The sequence below is a fragment of the Oncorhynchus gorbuscha genome, linkage group LG06 (assembly GCF_021184085.1).
Source record: "Oncorhynchus gorbuscha isolate QuinsamMale2020 ecotype Even-year linkage group LG06, OgorEven_v1.0, whole genome shotgun sequence".
NCBI classification, from domain to species: domain Eukaryota; kingdom Metazoa; phylum Chordata; class Actinopteri; order Salmoniformes; family Salmonidae; genus Oncorhynchus; species Oncorhynchus gorbuscha.
The window spans coordinates 79,765,421-79,786,904 of record NC_060178.1 but is presented as its reverse complement, the minus strand read 5'-3'; the positions used below and the strand labels follow the sequence as shown (position 1 = coordinate 79,786,904).

The 21,484-nt window shown below is 44.3% G+C and overlaps 1 protein-coding gene across 1 annotated transcript in view; it reads right to left on the bottom strand.

The window, feature by feature from the left end:
• zgc:171482 (zinc finger protein) overlaps window positions 1–21,484 on the bottom strand; it is a 196,593-nt gene that overhangs the window by 55,965 nt on the left and 119,144 nt on the right. Inside the window, exon 6 of the mRNA XM_046354205.1 lies at window positions 2,391–2,537. Coding sequence (XP_046210161.1) covers window positions 2,391–2,537 — 147 coding nt within the window. The remainder of the gene's footprint in view (window positions 1–2,390; window positions 2,538–21,484) is intronic.

The following is a 21,484-nucleotide window of genomic DNA, read 5'->3' as shown; positions in this document are numbered from 1 at the left end:
ACATTCAAAGAAGGGAGCACCTCCCTCGCACAGCAGCCTCTGCAGCACTTGTGAAAGCTGTTCAGGGGGCTGAATCTTGTCCTGATCCACCTGAGCTGCCCTCCAAAGAAGGACTGTAAAACAAATACAATGTGCTGCACATGTGAGAAATACATCTGCAAAGCCCATGCACACACACTTGCATACTGTCCTACATGTGCTAATTACAGTTGATTCATGTTCTTCACATTTTTGTTTTGTATCTGTTATCTTATTTTATTCTTATTTATTGTTTTTGTTTATACACCTTGTGGGTGGGGGAAATGGTTCAAAAAACAGGAGAAGACTAGTATTTTGTAGTTGAATACCTCATTGTACAGTGTATAAGAATATATCACTATGTTGCCAAAAAAGTTCAAGACTGTTATTGTTTCCCTTCAATAAAATCAATTCAAATCTACTTTCTGCACATTGCTGGTACTTTCTTAGGCTATACAAGTGCTATCTCTCGCTAAAAAATGCATGTTTACACATATGCAGTACCTTTAGCAATACTACTAATAATAAACCTCTACTTTAGTAAAGAAAACAATTATGACAAGTGTGTTGTAATAAAAACGAGTGGTGTCCACTGATTAAATGCAGTCTTTCTGCATTGCGAAGAGGGAAAATGGTCTGACAAACAGTGCTGTAGCTCTGCCACTTTCCACCGAAGATGCGGAAGGGGGCCATAGGCAGACGTGGTGGATTGAGCTCATGCAAAAAAAAGATATCTAGCTAAAACTGACAGATTTTGATGGGGATATATTTTATTATGTTACTTAGATTGACTCACCGGTGTCAATAGACTTTATATTTAGGCTTGCCATAACAAAGGGGTTGAACACAAAACATGTTAAAAATATATTTCCACTTCAACATTATGCGGTATTATGTGTAGATTGTGTGTAGGCCAGTGACAAAACAAAATGTGGAAAGAGGGGTGTGTTTCCTCCCATCTATATAATATAAAATATATTTAATAATTGATGTAGTGATTAAGAGAAACATGCTGTTTAACTCCCACCTACACTAGTATAGTAGATCGCTTAGGGTCATATTGTACAGTGTGTAGGTGGAGCGATCAAATCAGATCACAGTGTGTGTGTGTGTGTGTGTGTCAGCTTCAATGCATGGGAAGCTAATGAAGATGATGAATGAGGCATGACAACATTAGTACCCTGGTAGTAGTCCTTAGGGATATATGCACCCACACACACACACACCCAAGCACACACCCACCGACACGCATACACATGCACACACATAGAGGACAGTGAAAGAGAGAGATGGGAGGGAGGTAGAGTAAAGTATATGTTTCAAAAAGAAGAAGAGGGGGACTGAGAACGGGATAGAAGTTGAGGAAAGGGAATGGAAAAATAAGAATATTCAGACCCTAAGGTGGGCCTAAATTCCCTCTCTCGCTGTCTCACTGTATACCTTTTGCTCATCCGTCTTCTCTCTATTTCAAATGTTCAATATCTCCTATTCCCCATTTATAATGCCTTTAGGTCTAACGTCCGCAGGCTATCACAGTCTTGTTCAGGCACTTTGTTCCGTTAACTAGAGGGTATCTGGTTCAAGTCCCACTCTTGCTGATCCTGCCTCAATCGCTACATCACTATGATATAATACAGTGCGTTAGATAATACAGTGTAAACTGGGCCATATTGTAGCACCCACTCACTCATATCTGATGATTATTATCATATTAGTCTTTATTGAGTAGCATCAGGTGCACACAGGGTACTTAACCGGGACAGCTATCCCCCTCACTCACAATCTGTGTGTGTGCATTTGTATGTCTCTGTGTGTGTGTGTGTGTGTGTGTGTGTGTGTGTGTGTGTGTGTGTGTGTGTGTGTGTGTGTGTGTGTGTGTGTGTGTGTGTGTGTGTGTGTGTGTGTGTGTGTGTGTGAGTGAGTGAGTGAGCGAGCGAGTGAGTGAGTGAGTGAGTGAGTGAGTGCACTCAGTTTACTATGGAAACTGCTCATAACAGGCCAGCCTGCCAACAGAATAAATACTGTCAAGTTATGTAATGTGTGTGTCATGCATAATGAACAGCACTTGTTTGCTCTGTGATTAATCTATCTATTGATCTGCTATTTTATGTATTCTAGTTCAGTTGAATGTGATGGAAAAGTCAAATCTCTATGAATTCTTTATAAAGCTTTTAAAAAATAAGTGCAATGTTTATTATTATAAAGTAATATAATCTAAAATTATACATATGGATCCTACCACCACGTCTAAATGTCTTGCCAGTTTCTCCAGTTATACCATGCTGTGTTCCTGTAGTGTTTCTTTCCCTCGCAGTGCTACTAAGCCTAATTTTAAACCCTTAACCCCTGACCTCTAACCTTTGTCTCCTCACCTGTAGTTTCAGTAGCGTCCAGACTGCCAGCTAGCTGCTCCAGTAGTCGCACTCTGGCTGCATTCCTGCGATGTTTTTTCCCCTCGTAGTGTTGCTGGGCCATCAGAGGATTGTTGAACCAGGCTCCACACAGACAGCAGTACTTCCCTGTCTCACCACACCCACCACCACTACCCACCACCGCCACCGGGGGGTGCTAGAGAGGAGGGCCATGGTAGGGCAGGTGAGGCATGGGGAGGGGTGGAGTCACTGGGCTGGGGGGTAGAAGGGGATGAGTCTGTGGGAGTGAGGGAAAAGGGAAAGGAGATAGAAGGGAGCACGGAAAAGGGGGTAGGGTGGGAGATAGGATAATGAAGGGTGGGGATAAGGGTGGGATAAGAGGGGCAGGAAGGAGAGGAGAAGAGACAAAAATATAAATATAAGGAGGAACAGGAGGAGGGAGGAGAGGGGGAGAGGAAGAGCACATTAAAATCATCTCAAATAAATAATAGACTACTGCAAACATCAATCAATTCTAATTGTTGTAATGAGTCCATCGGAAATGACATCTACATCAAAACATTAGAGCGGTGTTGAGAGTCACACTAAAGCATGTGCACACGCATGCACACACACACAGTCAATAAGGTACCTGGCAAGACCACCTCACAGGGGACTGCTGTGAGCACAGAGCGATATATTGCTCCCGGCCTGATCTATGAAGGCCAGATGAGGGTCAGAGAAAGGCCAACTGCAGTCCCGAGACCATCTTACTCTCAGACTGTCGAGGCAAAGCGTGTGTGTGTTTGTGTGTGTTTCACTGGTATATGTGTTAATCGCTTGTGTGCTTGTCAGTGTGTTTTGTGTGTGCGTCATATGTTTCGTGTATGTGTGTCATATGCTAATGTCTCTGTGTGTGTGAGCACACACACAAGCAATCTCCATAGACAAACATTGGCAGTAGAATTATCTTTACTTAAGAGCTCAGTGACTTTCAATGTGGCACTGTCATAGGATGCCACTGTTCCAACGAGTCAGTTTGTCAAATTTCTGCCCTGCTAGAGCTGCCCTGGTCAACTGTAAGTGCTGTTATTGTGAAGTGGAAACGTCTAGGAGAAACAACGGCTCAGAGGTAGGCCACACAAGCTCCCAGAACAGGATCGCCGAGTGCTGAAGCGCTTAGCGCGTAAAACCGTCTATCCTCTGTTGCAACACTCACTACTCAGTTCCAAATAACCTCAGGAAGCAAAGTCATCACAATAACTCTTCGTTGGAAACTTCATGAAAGGGGTTTCCATGGCCGAGCAGCCACACACAGCCCTAAGATCACCATGCGCAATGTCAAGCATCGGCTGAAGTGGTGTAAACCTCACCGACATTCGACTCAGGACCAGTGGGAACGCGTTCTAGCTGTCCGACGGACAAATCTGGGAATGGTGGAAGCCAGGAGAACACTACCTGCCCCAATGCATAGTGCCAACTGTAAAGTTTGGTGGACAAGGAATAATCGTCTGGGGCTGTTTTTCATGGTTCGGGCTAGACCTCTAAGTTCCAGTGAAGGGAAATCTTAACACTACAGCATACAATGACATTCTAGACAATTCGGTGCTTCCAACTTTGTGCCAACAGTTTGGGGAAGGCCCTTTCCTGTTTCAGCATAGCAATGCCCCCGTGCACAAAGCGAGATCTATACAGAAATTGTTCGTCGAGATCGGTGTGGAAGAACTTGACTGGCCTACACAGAACACTGACCTCAACCCCATCAAGTAGCTTTGGGATGAACTGAAACGCCAATTGCGAGCCAGTACTAATCGCCCAACACCATTGCCTGACCTCACTAATGCTCTTGTGATGGAAGCAAGTCCCTGCAGCAATGTTCCACCATCTAGTAGAAAGCCTTCCCAGAAGAGTGGTTCCCCTCTTTCCACTGGGATTCTCTGCCTCTAACCCTATTACAGGGGCTGAGTCACTGGCTTACTGGGGCTCTCTCATGCCGTCCCTGGAAGGGGTGCGTCACCTGAGAGGGTTGATTCACTGATGTGGTCATCCTGTCTGAGTTGGCGCCCCCCCCGTGGGTTGTGCCGTGGCGGAAATCTTTGTGGGCTATACTCAGCCTTGTCTCAGGATGGTAAGTTGGTGGTTGAAGATACCCCTCTAGTGGTGTGGGGGCTGTGCTTTGGCAAAGTGGGTGGGGTTATATCCTTCCTGTTTGGCCCTGTCCGGGGGTGTCCTCAGATGGGGCCACAGTGTCTCCTGACCCCTCCTGTCCCAGTATTTATGCTGCAGTAGTTTATGTGTCGGGGGGCTAGGGTCAGTTTGTTATATCTGGAGTACTTCTCCTGTCCTATTCGGTGTCCTGTGTGAATCTAAATGTGCGTTCTCTAATTCTCTCTTTCTCTCTTTCTTTCTCTCTCTGAGGACCTGAGCCCTAGGACCATGCCCCAGGACTACCTGACATGATGACTCCTCGCTGTCCCCAGTCCACCTGGTCGTGCTGCTGCTCCAGTTTCAACTGTTCTGCCTTATTATTATTCGACCATGCTGGTCATTTATGAACATTTGAACATCTTGGCCATGTTCTGTTATAATCTCCACCCGGCACAGCCAGAAGAGGACTGGCCACCCCACATGTGCTCTCTCTAATTCTCTCTTTCTCTCTTTCTTTCTCTTTCTCTGAGGACCTGAGCCCTAGGACCATGCCCCAGGACTACCTGACATGATGACTCCTTGCTGTCCCCAGTCCACCTGGCCGTGCTGCTGCTCCAGTTTCAACTGTTCTGTCTTATTATTATTCGACCATGCTGGTCATTTATGAACATTTCAACATCTTGGCCATGTTCTGTTATAATCTCCACCCAGCACAGCCAGAAGAGGACTGGCCACCCCACATAGCCTGGTTCCTCTCTTGATTTCTTCCTAGGTTTTGGCCTTTCTAGGGAGTTTTTCCTAGCCACCGTGCTTCTACACCTGCATTGCTTGCTGTTTGGGGTTTTAGGCTGGGTTTCTGTACAGCACTTTGAGATATCAGTTGATGTACGAAGGGCTATATAAATACATTTGATTTGAAGAGTGGAGGCTGTTATTGCAGCAAAGGGGGGACAACCTCCATATTAAGGCACATGATTTTGGAATGACATATTTAACGAGCAGGTGTCCACATGCTTTTGGTCATGTAGTGTAAGTGTGCATGTGCGCGTGTACATGTCATGTCATATGGATGCTTCTGTGTGTGTGACCATTCATCAGACATTTCTCTCTTCCCCCTCATATTCTGTAAAGATAAAAAAGAGAAGTGGATGTATTCTAGGTGACCCTGTTGAAAAATGGCAGCCTGGTTACCACGGAAACAGGCCATTAATAGCCCAAGCGCCGACAGGATGAGACCCGGGGTCACAGACTGTGGTGTGTGTTGTGAGTGTGTTGTGTGTGTGTGCGTGTTTGTCAATCTCTGTGTGTTTGTGTATGTGTATGTGTGTGGCATGGAGCGACACAACAGGTCACTCATGACTAGCAGACGCCAGACACAAAAGGGAGTGTGTGTGAGTGTTTGCTTGTGACGGCAAGCATTTGAAAGTGTGAGCTGTGTATGTTTGCATGAGGGTGTGTGTGCATGTATGCATGTAAAGGTGTGTGTGTGAGTGAGAACATTGTAAAATCCAAATCAAATCAAATGTTATTGGTCACATATACATGGTTAGCAATGTTAATGCGAGTGCAACGAAATGCTTGTGCTTCTATTACAACAGTGTAATATCTAACAAGTAATCTAACCATTCCCCAACAACTACCTAACACACAAATCTAAAGTATTCTAAAGATCGATTCGAATCCCACCGTATCTTCTCCGTTGTGCAATCCGGTTTCCGAGCTGGTCACAGGTGCACCTCAGCCACGCTCAAGGTACTAAATGATATCATAACCGCCATCGATAAAAGACAGCACTGTGCAGCCGTCTTCATTGACCTGGCCAAGGCTTTTGACTCTGTCAATCACTGTATTCTTATCGGCAGACTCAACAGCCGTGGTTTCTCTAATGACTGCCATAATGCCATACAACACTCCTTCTGTGGCCTCCAACTGCTCTTAAACGCTAGTAAAACCAAACGCATGCTTTTCAACCGTTCGCTGCCCGCACCCGCCCGCCTGATTAGCATCACTACTCTGTACGGTTCTAACTTAGAATATGTGGACAACTACAAATACCTAGGTGTCTGGCTAGACTGTAAACTCCCCTTCCAGGCTCATATTAAACACCTCCAATCCAAAATGTAATCAACAATCGGCTTCCTATTTCGCAATAAAGCCTCCTTCACTTACGCCGCCAAATATACCCTTGTAAAACGGACTATTCTACCAATCCTTGACTTCGGGGAAGTCAGTTACAAAGTAGCTTCCAAAACTGTACCCAGCAAACTGGATGCAGTCTATCACAGTGCCATCCGTTTAGTTACCAAAGCCCCTTATACCACACACCACTGCGACCTGTATGCTCTAGTCGGCTGGTCCTCGCTACATATTCGTCGCCAGACCCACTGGCTCCAGGTCATCTATAAATCGATTCTAGGTAAAGCTCCGCCTTATCTCAGCTCACAGGTCACGATAACAACACCCACCCGTAGCACGCGCTCCAGCAGGAATATCTCACTGGTCATCCCCAAAGCCAACACCTACTTTGGCAGCATTTCCTTCCAGTTCTCTGCTGCCAATGACTGGAACGAATTGCAAAAATCGCTGAAGCTGGAGACTTACATTTCCCTCACTAACTTTAAACATCAGCTATCTGAGCAGCTAACCAATCGCTGCAGCTGTACATAGTCCATCTGTAAATAGCCCACCCAATCTACCTACCTCATTCCCATATTGTTTTGATTTAATTTTCTGCTCTTTTGCACACCAGTATTTCAAATTGCTCATCATCTACTCATCTATCACTCCAGTGTTAATTTGCTAAATTGTAATTACTTCGCTACTATGGCCTATTTATTGCCTTACCTCCTCACACCATTTGCACACACTGCATATAGACTTTATTTTTTTCTATTGTGTTATTGACTGTACGCTTGTTTATTCAATGTGTAACTGTGTTGTTGTTTGTGTCACACTGCTTTGCTTTATCTTGGCCAGGTCGCAGTTGTAAATGAGAACTTGTTCTCAACTAGCTTACCTGGTTAAATAAAGGTGAAATAAAAATAAATAAAAATGTAGGCAGCAGCCTCTCCGAGTTAGTTATTGCTGTTTAGCAGTCTGATGGCATTGAGAAAGAAGCTGTTTTTCAGTCTCTCGGTCCCAGCTTTGATGCACCTGTACTGACCTCGCATTCTGGATGGTAGGGTGAACAGGAAGTGGCTTGGGTGGTTGTTGTGGTTGTTGTCCTTGATGATCTTTTTGGCCATCCTGTGACATCGGGTGCCGTAGGTGTCCTGGTGCGCAGGTAGTTTGCCCCCGGTGATGTGTTGTGCAGACCGCACCATACTCTGGAGAGCCTTGCGGTTTTGGGCGGTGCAGTTGCCGTATCAGGCGGTGATACAGCCTGACAGGATGCTCTCATTTACATTTACATTTAAGTCATTTAGCAGACGCTCTTATCCAGAGCGACTTACAAATTGGTGCATTCACCTTATGACATCCAGTGGAACAGCCACTTTACAATAGTGCATCTAAATATTTTAAGGGGGGTGAGAAGGATTACTTTATCCTATCCTAGGTATTCCTTAAAGAGGTGGGGTACCTCTCGATTGTGAATCTGTAAAAGTTTGTCAGGGTTTTAGGTGACAATACAAATTTCTTCAGCCTCCTGAGGTTGAAGAGGCAATGTTGCTCCTTCTTCACCACACTGTCTGTGTGGGTGTACCATTTCAGTTTGTCTGTGATGTGTACACCTAGGAACTTAAAACTTTCCAACTTCTCCACTACTGTCCCTTCGATGTGGATGGGGGGGGGTAATTCCCTCTGCTGTTACCTGAAGTCCACGATCATCTTCTTTGTTTTGTTAACGTTGAGTGAGTTGTTTTCCTGACACCACACTCCGAGTTCCCTCATCTCCTCCCTGTAGGCCGTCTCGTCGTTGTTGGTAATCAACCCACTATTGTTGTGTCGTCTGCAAACTTGATGATTGAGTTGGAGGCGTGCATGGCCATGCAGTCATGGGTGAACAGGGAGTACAGGAGGGGGCTGAGGACGTGCCCTTGTGGGGCCCCAGTGTTGAGGGTCAGCGAAGTGGAGATGTTGTTTCTTACCTTCACGACCTCAGGGAGGCCCGTCAGAAAGTTCAGGACCCAATTGCACAGGGCGGGGTTGAGACCCAGGGCCTCCAGCTTAATGATGAGCTTGGATGGTACTATGGTGTTGAATGCTGAGCTATAGTCAATGAACAGAATTCTTTCATAGGTATTCCTCTTGTCGAGATGGGATAGAGCAGTGTGCAGTCTGATGGTGATTGCATCGTCTGTGGACCTGTTGGGGCGTTGTGCAAACTGAAGTGGGTCTAGGGTGGCAGGTAAAGTGGAAGCGATATGATCCTTGACTAGTCTCTCAAAGCACTTCATGATGACAGAAGTGAGTGCTATGGGGCGATAGTCATTTAGTTCAGTTATCTTTGCCTTCTTGGGTACAGGAACAATAGTGGCCATCTTGAAGCATGTGGGGACAGCAGACTGGGATAGGGAGAGATTGAATATGTCCATAAACACACCAGTCAGCTGGTCTGCGCATGCTCTGTGGATGCGACTAGGGATGCCGCCTGGGCCAGCAGCATCGTGAGGGTTAACACGTTTAAATGTTTTACTCACGTTGGTCACAGAGAAAGAGAGGGCGTGCCCGCAGTCCTTCTTAGCGGGCTGCATCAGTGGCACTGTATTATCCTCAAAGCGGGCAAAGAAGGTGTTTAGTTTGTCTGGAAGCAATACATTGGTGACCATGACTTGGCTGATTTCTTTTTGTAGTCCATAATTACCTGTAAGCCCTGCCACTTACATCTCATCTCGTGTCTGAGCTGTTAAATTGCGACTTTTTCCCAATACCAACATTTTGCTTGTTTGATTGCCTTGCGGATGGAATAACTACAGTGCTTATATTCAGCCATATGCCAGTCTTCTTTCCGTGGTCAAATTAGGTGGTTCACACTTTCAGTTTGTGCGAATGCCGCCAGCCATCCATGGTTTTGTTTAGGGTAGGTTTTTATAGTGGGTACAACATCGTCAATGCACTTCCTTAAAAACTCACTCACTGAGTCAGCGTATGGATCGATGTTATTCTCTGAGACTGTCCGGAACATTTCACAGTGTCCGTGAGCAAAGCAATCTTGAAGCGTAGATTCCGATTGGTCAGACCAGCCTTGAATGGTTCTAGTCATGGTTAAATCCTGTTTGAGTTTATGCCTATAGGATGTTAGGAGCAAGATGGAGTCGTGGTCGGATTTGCCGAAGGAGTGCTTTAGAGTGCTACTCAGAAAATACCTTTCATTTTCCACTTCACATCTTCATCACATATTTGACATTGTCAGTCGTACACTGAGTATACCAAATATTAGGAATATCTTCCTAATATTGAGTTGCACCCTCCACCACCTTCCTTTTGCCCTCATGACAGCCTCAATTTGTTGGGACAGGAAAAACCCAGCAGCGTTGAAGTCCTTGACACAAACCAGCGCGCCTGGCACCTACTACCATAACCCGTTCAAAGGCACTTACATGAATGGCACATATACACAATCCATGTCTCAATTGTCTGAAGGCTTAAAAAACATTATTTAATCTGTTTCCTCCCCTTCATCTACACTAATTGATGTGGATTTAACAGGTGACATCGATAAGGGATCACAGTCTTCACTTGTATTCACCTGGCCAGTCTATGTCATTGTCACAAGAATTTTCAATCCCAATGATAATAACTGACAATCAATAGCTCTGACCAATCCCAGAGATCTGTAAGACCATGGGTTTAATAATAATTAGTCAAAGATAGTACAGTTTATTCACGAGAGCGCTCTGAAGTCCATTATTCAAAGATACCCATTTTATAGCTGCGCACACAAACAGTAGGTGAGTTTTATCCTTCTCCATAGTTCTTACCCCTGTGTATCACTACCCAGCTGACAGTTCCATTCCCACGAGATTAGGGAAACCTTGAGAAGTACTCCCCATGCTATCAAAAGTTTCTCAGAGGCCGAGCCAGGTCGGTTCAAACACAGTTGAATTGTTCTTCGGTATTTTCTTAGGCACACACATGTTCAAATCCTAAACTAAGCCTTGCTCAGACAGTCTGTGTTTTTCCACTATACAGATACATTGTTTAATCTAATTCTGACTAAAACTACACACATCATCAGATTATAATTTTATGATTCTAATCAATTTCATACAATTATAAGGTTTCAGAGTGGAATTATTTAATCATTCTTTCAACATATAAATGATTTTATCAGTCATGGAAAGAGCAAGTGTTCTCAATGTTTTGTATACTCAGTGTATATCGGTATAATATATCTGATGGCTCTGTAGGATACATCATTGCCTTCTGTCATGTATTGTATTGTCATGTCTTGTCCCTGTGCTTTCTCTTCTCTTCGTTTCCCCCTGCTGGTCTTATTAGGTTTCTTTCTCTCTCTCTATTCCTCTCTCTCTATCGTTCCGTTCCTGCTCCCAGCTGTTCCTCATTCTCCTAACGACCTCGTTTACTCTTTCACACCTGTCCCCTATTTTGCCCTCTGATTAAGTCTCTATTTCTCTCTCTGTTTCTGCATCTGTCCTTGTCGGATTCTTGTTTGCTGTTTGCTTTGCTTTTGTTCCGTCCAGTTGTATTCTGCCTCGTCATCAGATACTACGTGTGAGCAGGTGTCTCTATCCTCTACGGCCCGCGCCTACCCGAAGGGACCTGCAGTCTGTTGCCGCTAGCCCTGCAACTCTCCTCAACAACTAGAAGGGGGACTCTCCCTGTTAAACTAGAGGATTTGTGTTTTCCCTGTTTGGACTTCCCCTGTAATGATTGAGGATTTATGTTTTCCCTGTTTGGACATTAAAAGACTCTGTTTCCGTTATATCGCTTTTGGGTCCTCACTCACCTGCATAACACCTTCTCCATGTCTTAGGTGAAGGGTTGGTTGAGTAACGCATTACATGAAATCCGTTACATGCAAGGGATTACCAAAACACGGTAACTGTAATCCGTTACGTTACCAGCAAAAAAATTGTAATCAGATTACAGATTCTTTTGAAAAACAAGATGATTACTTAAAAAATAATAATCTTGTGACAGTTGTTTTCTCAGTAACATTCAAATCATCTTTGAAAAAACGTGCAAATTTAAGTTTGTTCCACCTGAGCGAGTCTGACCACAAGTCAGAGGCCACTATGATGACACACCAAATGTGTTTGATGGATCGCGGGAAAAGAGCAGGAACAGGCTTTTGTAGGCTACAGACCAAGGTATGTCTTCCAATGGTGCGACTGCTGTCGGCATCCAGAGATGAATAAAGACTTGGAGGTAAGGGTGACAGCAGTGGTGTAGTCTACGGCGATACGGATATCACTTATTATTGACATCTACATAGCGCATTGATGTGAATCACACTTCTCCTCTCTTATTTCAATATTTGAGCCTTGTGAATTGTGGCTGCTGTCTGTTCACACATCTAAATGTGTATTTGAACACAATAATGGTTGAATTCAAGACGTTTAAGCTGCCTATCAAACATTGTTTTTGAAACCAGTGGACAGCCAGTGAAAAATGTGTTCTTGAAACAGCTGCATAGTGTGAATCCCAGCCTATGGAACAAAAAGAGGACTTGTATTGCTCAATCTAATTAATGCTGATAAAAAAACAAAATCCATACTGCATGCTCAAACTCATACACTGTTGATAGACTTAAAGCGGCAATCTATAGTTGCTACATCCATTTTTTAAACTTATATATACAGTCGGAAGTCGGAAGTTTACATACACTTAGGTTGGAGTCATTAAAACTTGTTTTTCAACCACTCAACAAATTTCTTGTTAACAAACTGTAGTTTTGGCAAGTAGGTTAGGACATCTACTTTGTGCAAGACACAAGTAATTTTTCCAACAATTGTTTACAGAGATTATTTCACTTATAATTCACCCTATCACAATTCCAGTGGGTCAGAAGTTTACATACACTAAGTTGACTGTATCTAAATTCCAGAAAATTATGTCATGGCTTTAGAAGGTTCTGATAGGCTAATTGACATAATTTGAGTCAATTGGAGGTGTACCTGTGGAAGAATTTCAAGGGCTACCTTCAAACTAAGTGCCTCTGTGCTTGACATCATGGGAAAATCAAAAGAAATCAGCCAAGACCTCAGAAAAACATTGAAGCCCTCCACAAGTCTGGTTAATCATTGGGAGCAATTTCCAAACGCCTGAAGGTACCACGTTCATCTGTACAAACAATAGTACGCAAGTATAAACACCATGGGACCACACGTTCTGTGTCCTAGAGATGAGCGTAGATTTGGGAGAAAAGTGCAAATCATTCCCAGAACATCAGCCAAGTACCTTGTGAAGATGCTGGAAGAAACAGGTACAAAGTATATAAATCCACAGTAAAAACGAGTCCTATATCGACATGACCTGAAAGGCCGCTCAGCAAGGAAGAAGCCACTGCTACAAAATAACCATAAAAAAGCCAGACTAGGGTTTGCAACTGCACATGGGGACAAAGATCGAACTTTTGGAGAAATGTCCTCTGGTCTGATGAAAAGAAATAGAACTGTTTGGCCATAATGACCATCCTTATTTTTGGAGGAAAAAGGTGGAGGCTTGCAAGCCGAAGATCACCATCCCAAACGTGAAGCACGGGGGTGGCAGCATCATGTTGTGGGGGTGCTTTGCGGCAGGAGGGACTGGTGCACTTCACAAAATAGATGGCATCATGAGGTAGGATGTTGGTATATTGAAGCGACATCTCAAGACATCATTCAGGAAGTTACAGCTTGGTCACAAATGGGTCTTCCAAATGGATAATGACCCCAAGCATACTTCCAAAGTTGTGGCAAAATGGCTTAAGCACAACAAAGTCAAGGTATTGGAGTGGCCATCACAAAGCTCTGACCTCAATCCCATAGAACACTTTTGGGCAGAACTGAAAAAGCGAGTGCGAGCAAGGAGGCCTACAAACCTGACTCAGTTACACCAGCTCTGTCAGGAGGAATGGGCCAAAATTCACCCAACTTATTGTGGGAAGCTTGTGGAAGGCTACCGGAAACGTTTGACCCAAATTGAACAATTTAAAGTCAATGCTACCAAATACTAATTGAGTGTATGCAAACTTCTGACCCACTGGGAACGTGATGAAAGAAAGAAAAGCTGAATTAAATCATTCAACTGTAGCTCAGTTGGTACAGCATGGCGCTTGTAACGCCAGGGTAGTGGGTTTGATCCCCGGGACCACCCATACGTAGAATGTATGCACACATGACTGTAAGTCGCTTTGGATAAAAGTGTCTGCTAAATGGCATATATTATTATTATATTATTATACTTATTAATGCCTCCTGAGCTTAGTTCAATTGTCACACTCCATGAAAACCCAAAATATAAGCTTGTTTTTCTCCAATGTTAGTAAACATTGTAATTTTAAACGAACACTGTACAGCCTCAATACATGGTTAAAACAATAATGTTGATATCATGGATGGTCAGTCCTTGCATCCATAGCTCTGTCTATTAATCTGAGAGTGGTTACATTTCTCCTTACCTATCCCTCAGCTTTTTACCAAAACAGAGGAGGGGCGACCATTTTGTTATTGTTTCATCTGTGGATTTTCCCTTTAAACAGCTACATATTATCAAGATATCAAAGTGTCACCAACAAGAAGGTAAACAATAGTCATATAGCAAATGCAGCATATAGCATTACTTTTTCACGTGTAAATATCACTTTTCAGTAGTGCTCAAAGCATGCCATTCCATGAGCCCAGCATTTATTTTTCAAATTGAATCAATGAGCCCAATCAGTCCTCCATAACAACCACATCATAAACAACAGAGTAAGGCTGGCTAATAAATCCTTCGTTTCGGGGTTATGCTCAGGTAAAACAATTTGACTAATCTGTACTTCCATATTTCCAAGTCCTGTTCTTGAAGATTAAGGGGTATAACATTTATTTGATTGACTGGAACTCTGATAGACTTTGTGTTTAAATGTAAAGATATAACTTAATTGTCTTATTATATGTAGTAGAAAGCGATTGGTTAGAAGAAGCCCACATAACCAACACATAAAGTAAAATTTAACATCTATATATGGCCAGCTATGTAAACTCTGACATTGATTTATCCTGCAATATATGTGGTTCAATTGGTAACATACATTTTTGTCTTCTTTTAATGCCCCGTAAGAGGAAAGTAATCAAATTACATTACTGAGTTTGGGTAATCTAAAAGTTACGTTAATGATTACAGTTTTGGGCAGGTAACTCTAACCAATTAGATTAAGAAAGTGACCTAAACCAACCCTGCTTAGGTGTGTGTTTTTGAACACAGAGAGAGAGAGAGGAGTGTGTGCATTTGTTGGTAATGCCATGAGCTTGTTAGTTAGAAATACTTTGGCTAAATGGGTCCTTGTTCACATAGTTACAGTATCTAGGGCTGTGTCTCTGTACCTCTCACCAACTCACACTCATATGCACACACGCACGCAAATACATACGCAAATCCACACACACACACACACACACAAGCAAACGCAGACAAATACACGTATGCATGCACGTACGCACGCACAAAAAAACACACACACACAAACACACACAAGAGAGAAACAGAGAGAATTATTAATTCCTGTCCTCCAGAGAGGAGAAAATAACTACAGCTGAAGTAGTTGTGAGAGGGGGAATATATATAGAGAGAGAGACAAAGGAAGAGTGTGTGTGTGTATTTGAGATAAAAGCTAGTACGTGCCTGCATGCTTGTCTGTGTGTATGTGTGTGTATGTGTTTGTGTATGTATGTGTGTGCTTGTGGTTATGGCTGTGAGAGCAACAGTAGGGTTCGATGTGCTGACAGTTCAAAGGAACAACATATGCTGGGCAGCAACAGGGAGAGAGACCTTGTTGTTCTCCACCCTCCTTTTATATCATTTGCTTTTTTCAATATCTGTGCACAGTAAAGCAGAAGAAAGTGCTTTTTACAGAGGGATTGGAGTGCATGACAATGAAAATGGGAGGGGGAGAGAGACAGAGAGAGAGAGAAAGAGAGAGAGACAGAGAGAGAGATTGCTTTGGCAATGTAAACATATGTTTCCCATGCCAATAAAGCATCTACGAATTGAACTGAGAGAGAGAGAACGAGAGAGAGAGAACGAGAGAGAGAGAGAGAAAGAGAGAGAGAAAGAGATTGAGAGAGAGAGAGAGAGAGAGACAAGAGGAGGAGGAAGAGGAGGAGGACTGCACTTACAGACCGAGCAGAGATGGGATGGGTGAGTCATTGTAAATAAAAATGTGTTCTTAACTGACTTGCCTAGTTTAAATAAAGGTTAAATAAATTAAATAAAAAATTGACAGAGAGGGGAGGCAGAGGTTCTTAATGGCCCTTTTCCCATTCCATCGTTTCATCCTCCACTCTCTACCTCTCTTTACATCTCTGGCTATGTGTGTGTTTAGATAGCTGTCCAGACTGATCACTAGTGTCATGACTGTCCTGATCAGGTCAGGTTACAGGAGACCACAACTCTACAGATTATCTCTCAACCCCAACAGAGGAGGAGAGATCTAGGGGTCTGAAGATGTGGGGGTTTTATGACCCCTCACACCCCTGGTAAATCTCAGGCCACAGACAAATTCCTTCGTCCTGTTACTATGGAGAACCAGCCTCAGAACATTAAACATGAAATAAAGGGACTTTGGGACAATATTTTCTGTCAGCCACAATTGTGGTCATGACGAAAGATGTAATATGAAAATGTATGTCATTTTTGTTTTGTTATTAAAGGTTAATACTTATTGGTGAGACCCGGGTCAGTGCAGATTCACGGACTAGACGGCGTTCAGAACGAGATTGTAGAGGTAACTGGTTAATGAGTGGCTGTTGTAAAATCGATATTCTGATATTCTTTGAGTTCATTTGGGAAATAGAAACTCAATAAAAACTAGTTTTCCCATGGTGCCCCAGGTTAATGTGATAATAATTGCTTGATTCAGTTAATCACGCAATTAGAAACTTTTAATCATTTGATGAGCAACAGTCGTCACATTAACTAACACAACGTCACAACATATTTGTGCCCCCTGTGAGGAATCTAATATAGGACTGCTGCTGCCTGCAACATCCTCCAGCATGACCGGTTGGCGGTGGATCAGTCATGGTGTGGGGTGGCATTTCTTTGGGGGGCCGCACAGCCCTCAATGTGCTCGCCAGAGGTAGCCTGACTGCCATTAGGTACCGAGATGAGATACTCAGACCGCTTGTGAGACCATATGCTGGTGCGGTTGGCCCTGGGTTCCTCCTAATGCAAGACAATGCTAGACCTCATGTGGCTGGAGTGTGTCAGCAGTTCCTGCAAGAGGAAGGCATTGATGCTATGGACTGGCCCGCCCATTCCCCAGACCTGAATCCAATTGAGCACATCTTGGAGATCATGTCTCGCTCCATCCACCAACGCCACTTTGCACCACAGACTGTCCAGGAGTTGGCAGATGCTTTAGTCCAGGTCTGGGAGGAGATCCCTCAGGAGACCATCCGCCACCTCATCAGGAGCATGCCAGGCGTTGTAGGGAGGTCATACAGGCACGTGGAGGCCACACACACTACTAAGCCTCATTTTGACTTGTTGTAAGGACATTACATCAAAGTTGGATCAGCTTGTAGTGTGGTTTTGCACTTTAATTTTGCGTGTGACTCCAAATCCAGACCTCCATGGGTTGATACATTTGATATCCATTGAACATTTTTGTGTGATTTTGTTGTCAGCACATTCAACTATGTAAAGAAAAAAGTATTTAATAAGAATATTTCATTCATTCAGATCTAGGATGTGTTATTTTAGTGTTCCATTTATTTCTTTGAGCAGTGTATATACCATTAATAGCTATAGGCAGGACTAGTGCGGAAGAGAAGCGTCTGTGTGTGTGACGTTCAATTGCACCCAGATACTGGTCTGGAGAGAACCACCCCTGTGGTACTTCTGACAAAAGCCAGTGTGTAGGGGGGGTCTACTGAATGCTACGAGCTAGGGCATAGGTACCAGCCGATGAAGGTATTCTGAGAATAATACTAGTTGGACCCAACTTAGTGTTATTTCTGTCGATTGCTTTTAGGAACGACCTGACTTGGTCATAAGCAATTCCTAGAGCAGAGGACATATGAGCCAGCCATTACGGAAATTGGAGTAGATATATTCGTTTGACCGAAGCGAAGTCATTATCTCTCTACCTCTCGCGTTAGGTAACATGAAGAGTATAAGGGTGTAACGTGAGACGTCACCTAGTAAACCCGTTCCCTTGTTGGAGTGAACTTCCCTTGTGCGGAGAGGTGGAAACCCAGCGCAAGGAAAGCTAAGCATTGCACCAGATGCTAAGCTAACAAAGGGCAGCAGCCATTTTTGTTTTCTCCTTTGTTCATAGGGAATTCTCGTGCCAGCCGGGAATCCTGTGAGATCTCAGCTTGCGCTATCAGTAACCTCTGGCGACAAATCGCCAGTCATTTTTCGTGAAATAATTCAGGTTACGCTGTAGGATATCAATGAGACATGTTTAAACTGTTCCACATTAAACTTAGAGATAGCAACTATTTCAGGATAATTAAAGCCCCGTAGCCTATATTGGGTTGACTAATCATTCAAATTGATTTATACATTAAATCTGTTTTACCAGCTTAAGGGTATTTAGGGAGACATTTTTACAGCATTGTGAAAGCCTACCTTCACTGGAACCTGGTCGATTTTAGCTTGTGTTAACAGTGACCTCCGGTGGTGAAGAATCACAAGTATGTCGGCGGACAAAAGGTTATCATAGAAACATGTCACCAACCTGTGACTTCTGAAAAGCCAACGAATCCGCGAGGATGCTGTACACAACAGCAGGATAGCGGCTTGGCTTATGACGCCACAGAGCCATGATGTAGTAATCAACTACGCAAAAGCAGTGCTTTGACGGTGTATCAACGCTGTGGTGACGATGAAACCGATTCCGCACCACCCCCGCGTGACATCGCTCCGCCATTGCCTTCGAACCATCACTACTTCGAAGAGAATGTGTGTCTTGAAATGCCGATGGCATATGTAGATGGCTGTTCTTACCGCCATCTAGACCACTTACAAGCTTGGGTTGGATTGGTATGTGCCAACGACATCCCGTGCAAAACACTTCAATTTCAGCTTGGCAACAAGACCAGCTAGTTTGCAGAAGTGCTGATAACCCTGCAAACGGCAGTGAAACACGAATTGTCAGACCTGGCGATCTGCACCGACTCAAACTACGCGAGACTCACCTTCTTATGCCACTTTCCGTTTTGGAAACAAAAGCATATGACTATGTCAAGTCATAAAGAGGTGAAAAACAAATAACTCATCCTAGCTTGTGATGACCTCATCACCAAACACGACATACAGGTGCATTGAAAGAAAGTCAAAGGACACTCCAAATCACCTGGTTGTGACAAACTTGGCAATGACCATGCTGAAAAAAAAAATCCGGTGCAATTCACGGCACCCCTTGGGTGTTTGATTCTCAAGACGAAAAAAAAACACTGAGGAAGCTATGGTGTCTGCGGTAACGCATAGCCATGAAGCACCACAGAAAACGTATTCGCACGAACATAATGTGTTGCTAACGCATTAATTCCTGAATGGCGACCTGGCAGCAATGCAACACCAAGGTGAGTCCCTCGCCGCTTTGATGTCGTTCCTATCAGATCCTGTCAACCACCCAGTGCCCGAACTGGCTTTGGCAGGTTCACACGACTTGCGTTCGCTGTACGCAACTAAACAGCACCTCACACTTGTAGATGACCTATTGGTGTATGTTTCAGAAACCGACGCCGCTCGAAGGTGGGTGGTTCCTAAAACACAGAGGGGGATAATGATAGCCCATGCCCACGATGAGCCAGGTGGAGGCCATTGGGGGGTCAAGGCTACATGTGAAACATTGCGACAGGTGGCCGACTGGCCTCGACCTGGAACAAGACGTGGCACAATACGCGAGGGGGTGTCTAGTTTGCTGCCAGTTTCAACCCTGCAAGCCACTTCACAGAGCACCCCTACAACGCAAGGTTGTGTCTTACCCCTGGAGCTCGATGCAGATCGACTGGGTCGGCCCAGTTGCCAGGTCAGCCAGAGGCAACAAGTATCTCCTCACAGTGACTTGCACATTCACAAAGTGGGTGTAGTGCCTGCCCACGACCAATGACACAGCGGAAACCACGGCCGTTCTTTTGCTAAACCACGTTTTCAGTTGTTTTGGCCTGCCAGGAGAAACCGTTGCCAGCGACAGAGGAACCCACTTTTCGGCAGTTGTAATGACCGAACTGTGGAGGCTTCTGGGAGTCAAAGCTAAACTCCACATCGCATACCAGCTCGGGCAGGGTAGAAAGGAGCAACCAAACAATCGTCAGAATCTTGAGGAAGTATGTGGCGGCCAACCACAAAGTTTGGGACCTCAAACTCCCATTGGTACTGATGGCGATCAGAGCCACACGCAACAGGTCTACAGGAATAACACCCTTCGAGATGATGACGGGCTGGCAAATGACGCTTTCACTGCATCTCCTGTACCAACCGGGAGATGTAGCCGTAGCCACCGCCTACACGGCTCATCAATACGTGACCGACCTGCGGAACCATCTCCAGCCTACCTTTGCGTATGTTCAAGGACAGTTGGTAAGAAGTACAGAAGGTGACAAGACCTATTACGACAAAAAGGCCTCACACCAGGTGTTTGAGGTCGTGGATAAGGTGTGGTACTACATATACACAAAACCCACGGCCGTTGCAACAAAGTTACTGCCCCACTGGACGGGGCCACACGAGATTGTGGTGAAGCAATCACCTGTCGTTTACCAGATCAGAACAAGCAAAGGTGGCCAAAACGTTACATTAAAGTGGGTCCACCGGAAACAAAGCAAGTTGTACACTCCCCCCATGGGAATAGAAAGGGTGCTAGCCAGCACCGAATAGATAAAAACCTAGCAAAGTTAGAGGTACTAAGAATTCTCAGCTGATCCCTTCCAGGAGATCAGTACGTTGCACCTAACATCATTTATTCTCTTCCCAGCTACCTGATATACATCTGTTGACACTATTTTAATGTTTTTAATTTTACCTTTATTTAACCAGGCAAGTCAGTTAAGAACATATTCTTATTTTCAATGACGGCCTGGGAACAGTGGGTTAACTGCCTGTTCAGGGGCAGAACGACAGATTTGTACCTTGTCAAACCTCAGGGGTTTGAACTCACAACCTTCCGGTTACTAGTCCAACACTCTAACCACTAGGCTACGCTAGTAAGAAATCCAGAAAAATAGTTGTCAAAATATTTTTTTGTTTACTAAAACTAATAATTTAAATAATCCAACAATCTCTGATTATGCGTTTCTGTAGGATGGAGTTCCTTTGGCTGATCCTGACACTCTGCGCCCTGGTCAAAACCAACCCAGCAGACGTAATCACGAATGGATCCCCTACCCAGGACTCCTCATAACTAACTGCAGAGTACACACGCAGAGGGTGTATGTCCACCTAGATGCAGAGAATGTGTACCGCCAACACATTCCACCTGAGTTGGGCCGGGGCTGACTGGACCAGCCAGGCAATTAAGCACGCCCAGCTAGACATTGCCCATATGTTGGCCCAACTCCAAAAGTTCACAGTTACCCAGTCAGAACTATCAGAGCCCAGGTGAGAGAAACGATTCGTCGGGGCGCTACTATCGATAGGGGCAACCGTAGGGTCACTTTTTGCCCTAGGTACCACTGCCGTCAAAGCAGTCAGTCTAGCCACAGTCAAGAGGAATGTTAGGGAGATTACTGAAGAGATGCCACTTATCCAGCAGCAGATGAAGGCACAGGCCCTCAGCTTGCAACATGTGTAAGTCGCTCTGGATAAGAGCGTCTGCTAAATGACTTAAATGTAATGTAAATGTAAATGTGGGAAAGTCTCTCCAGGAC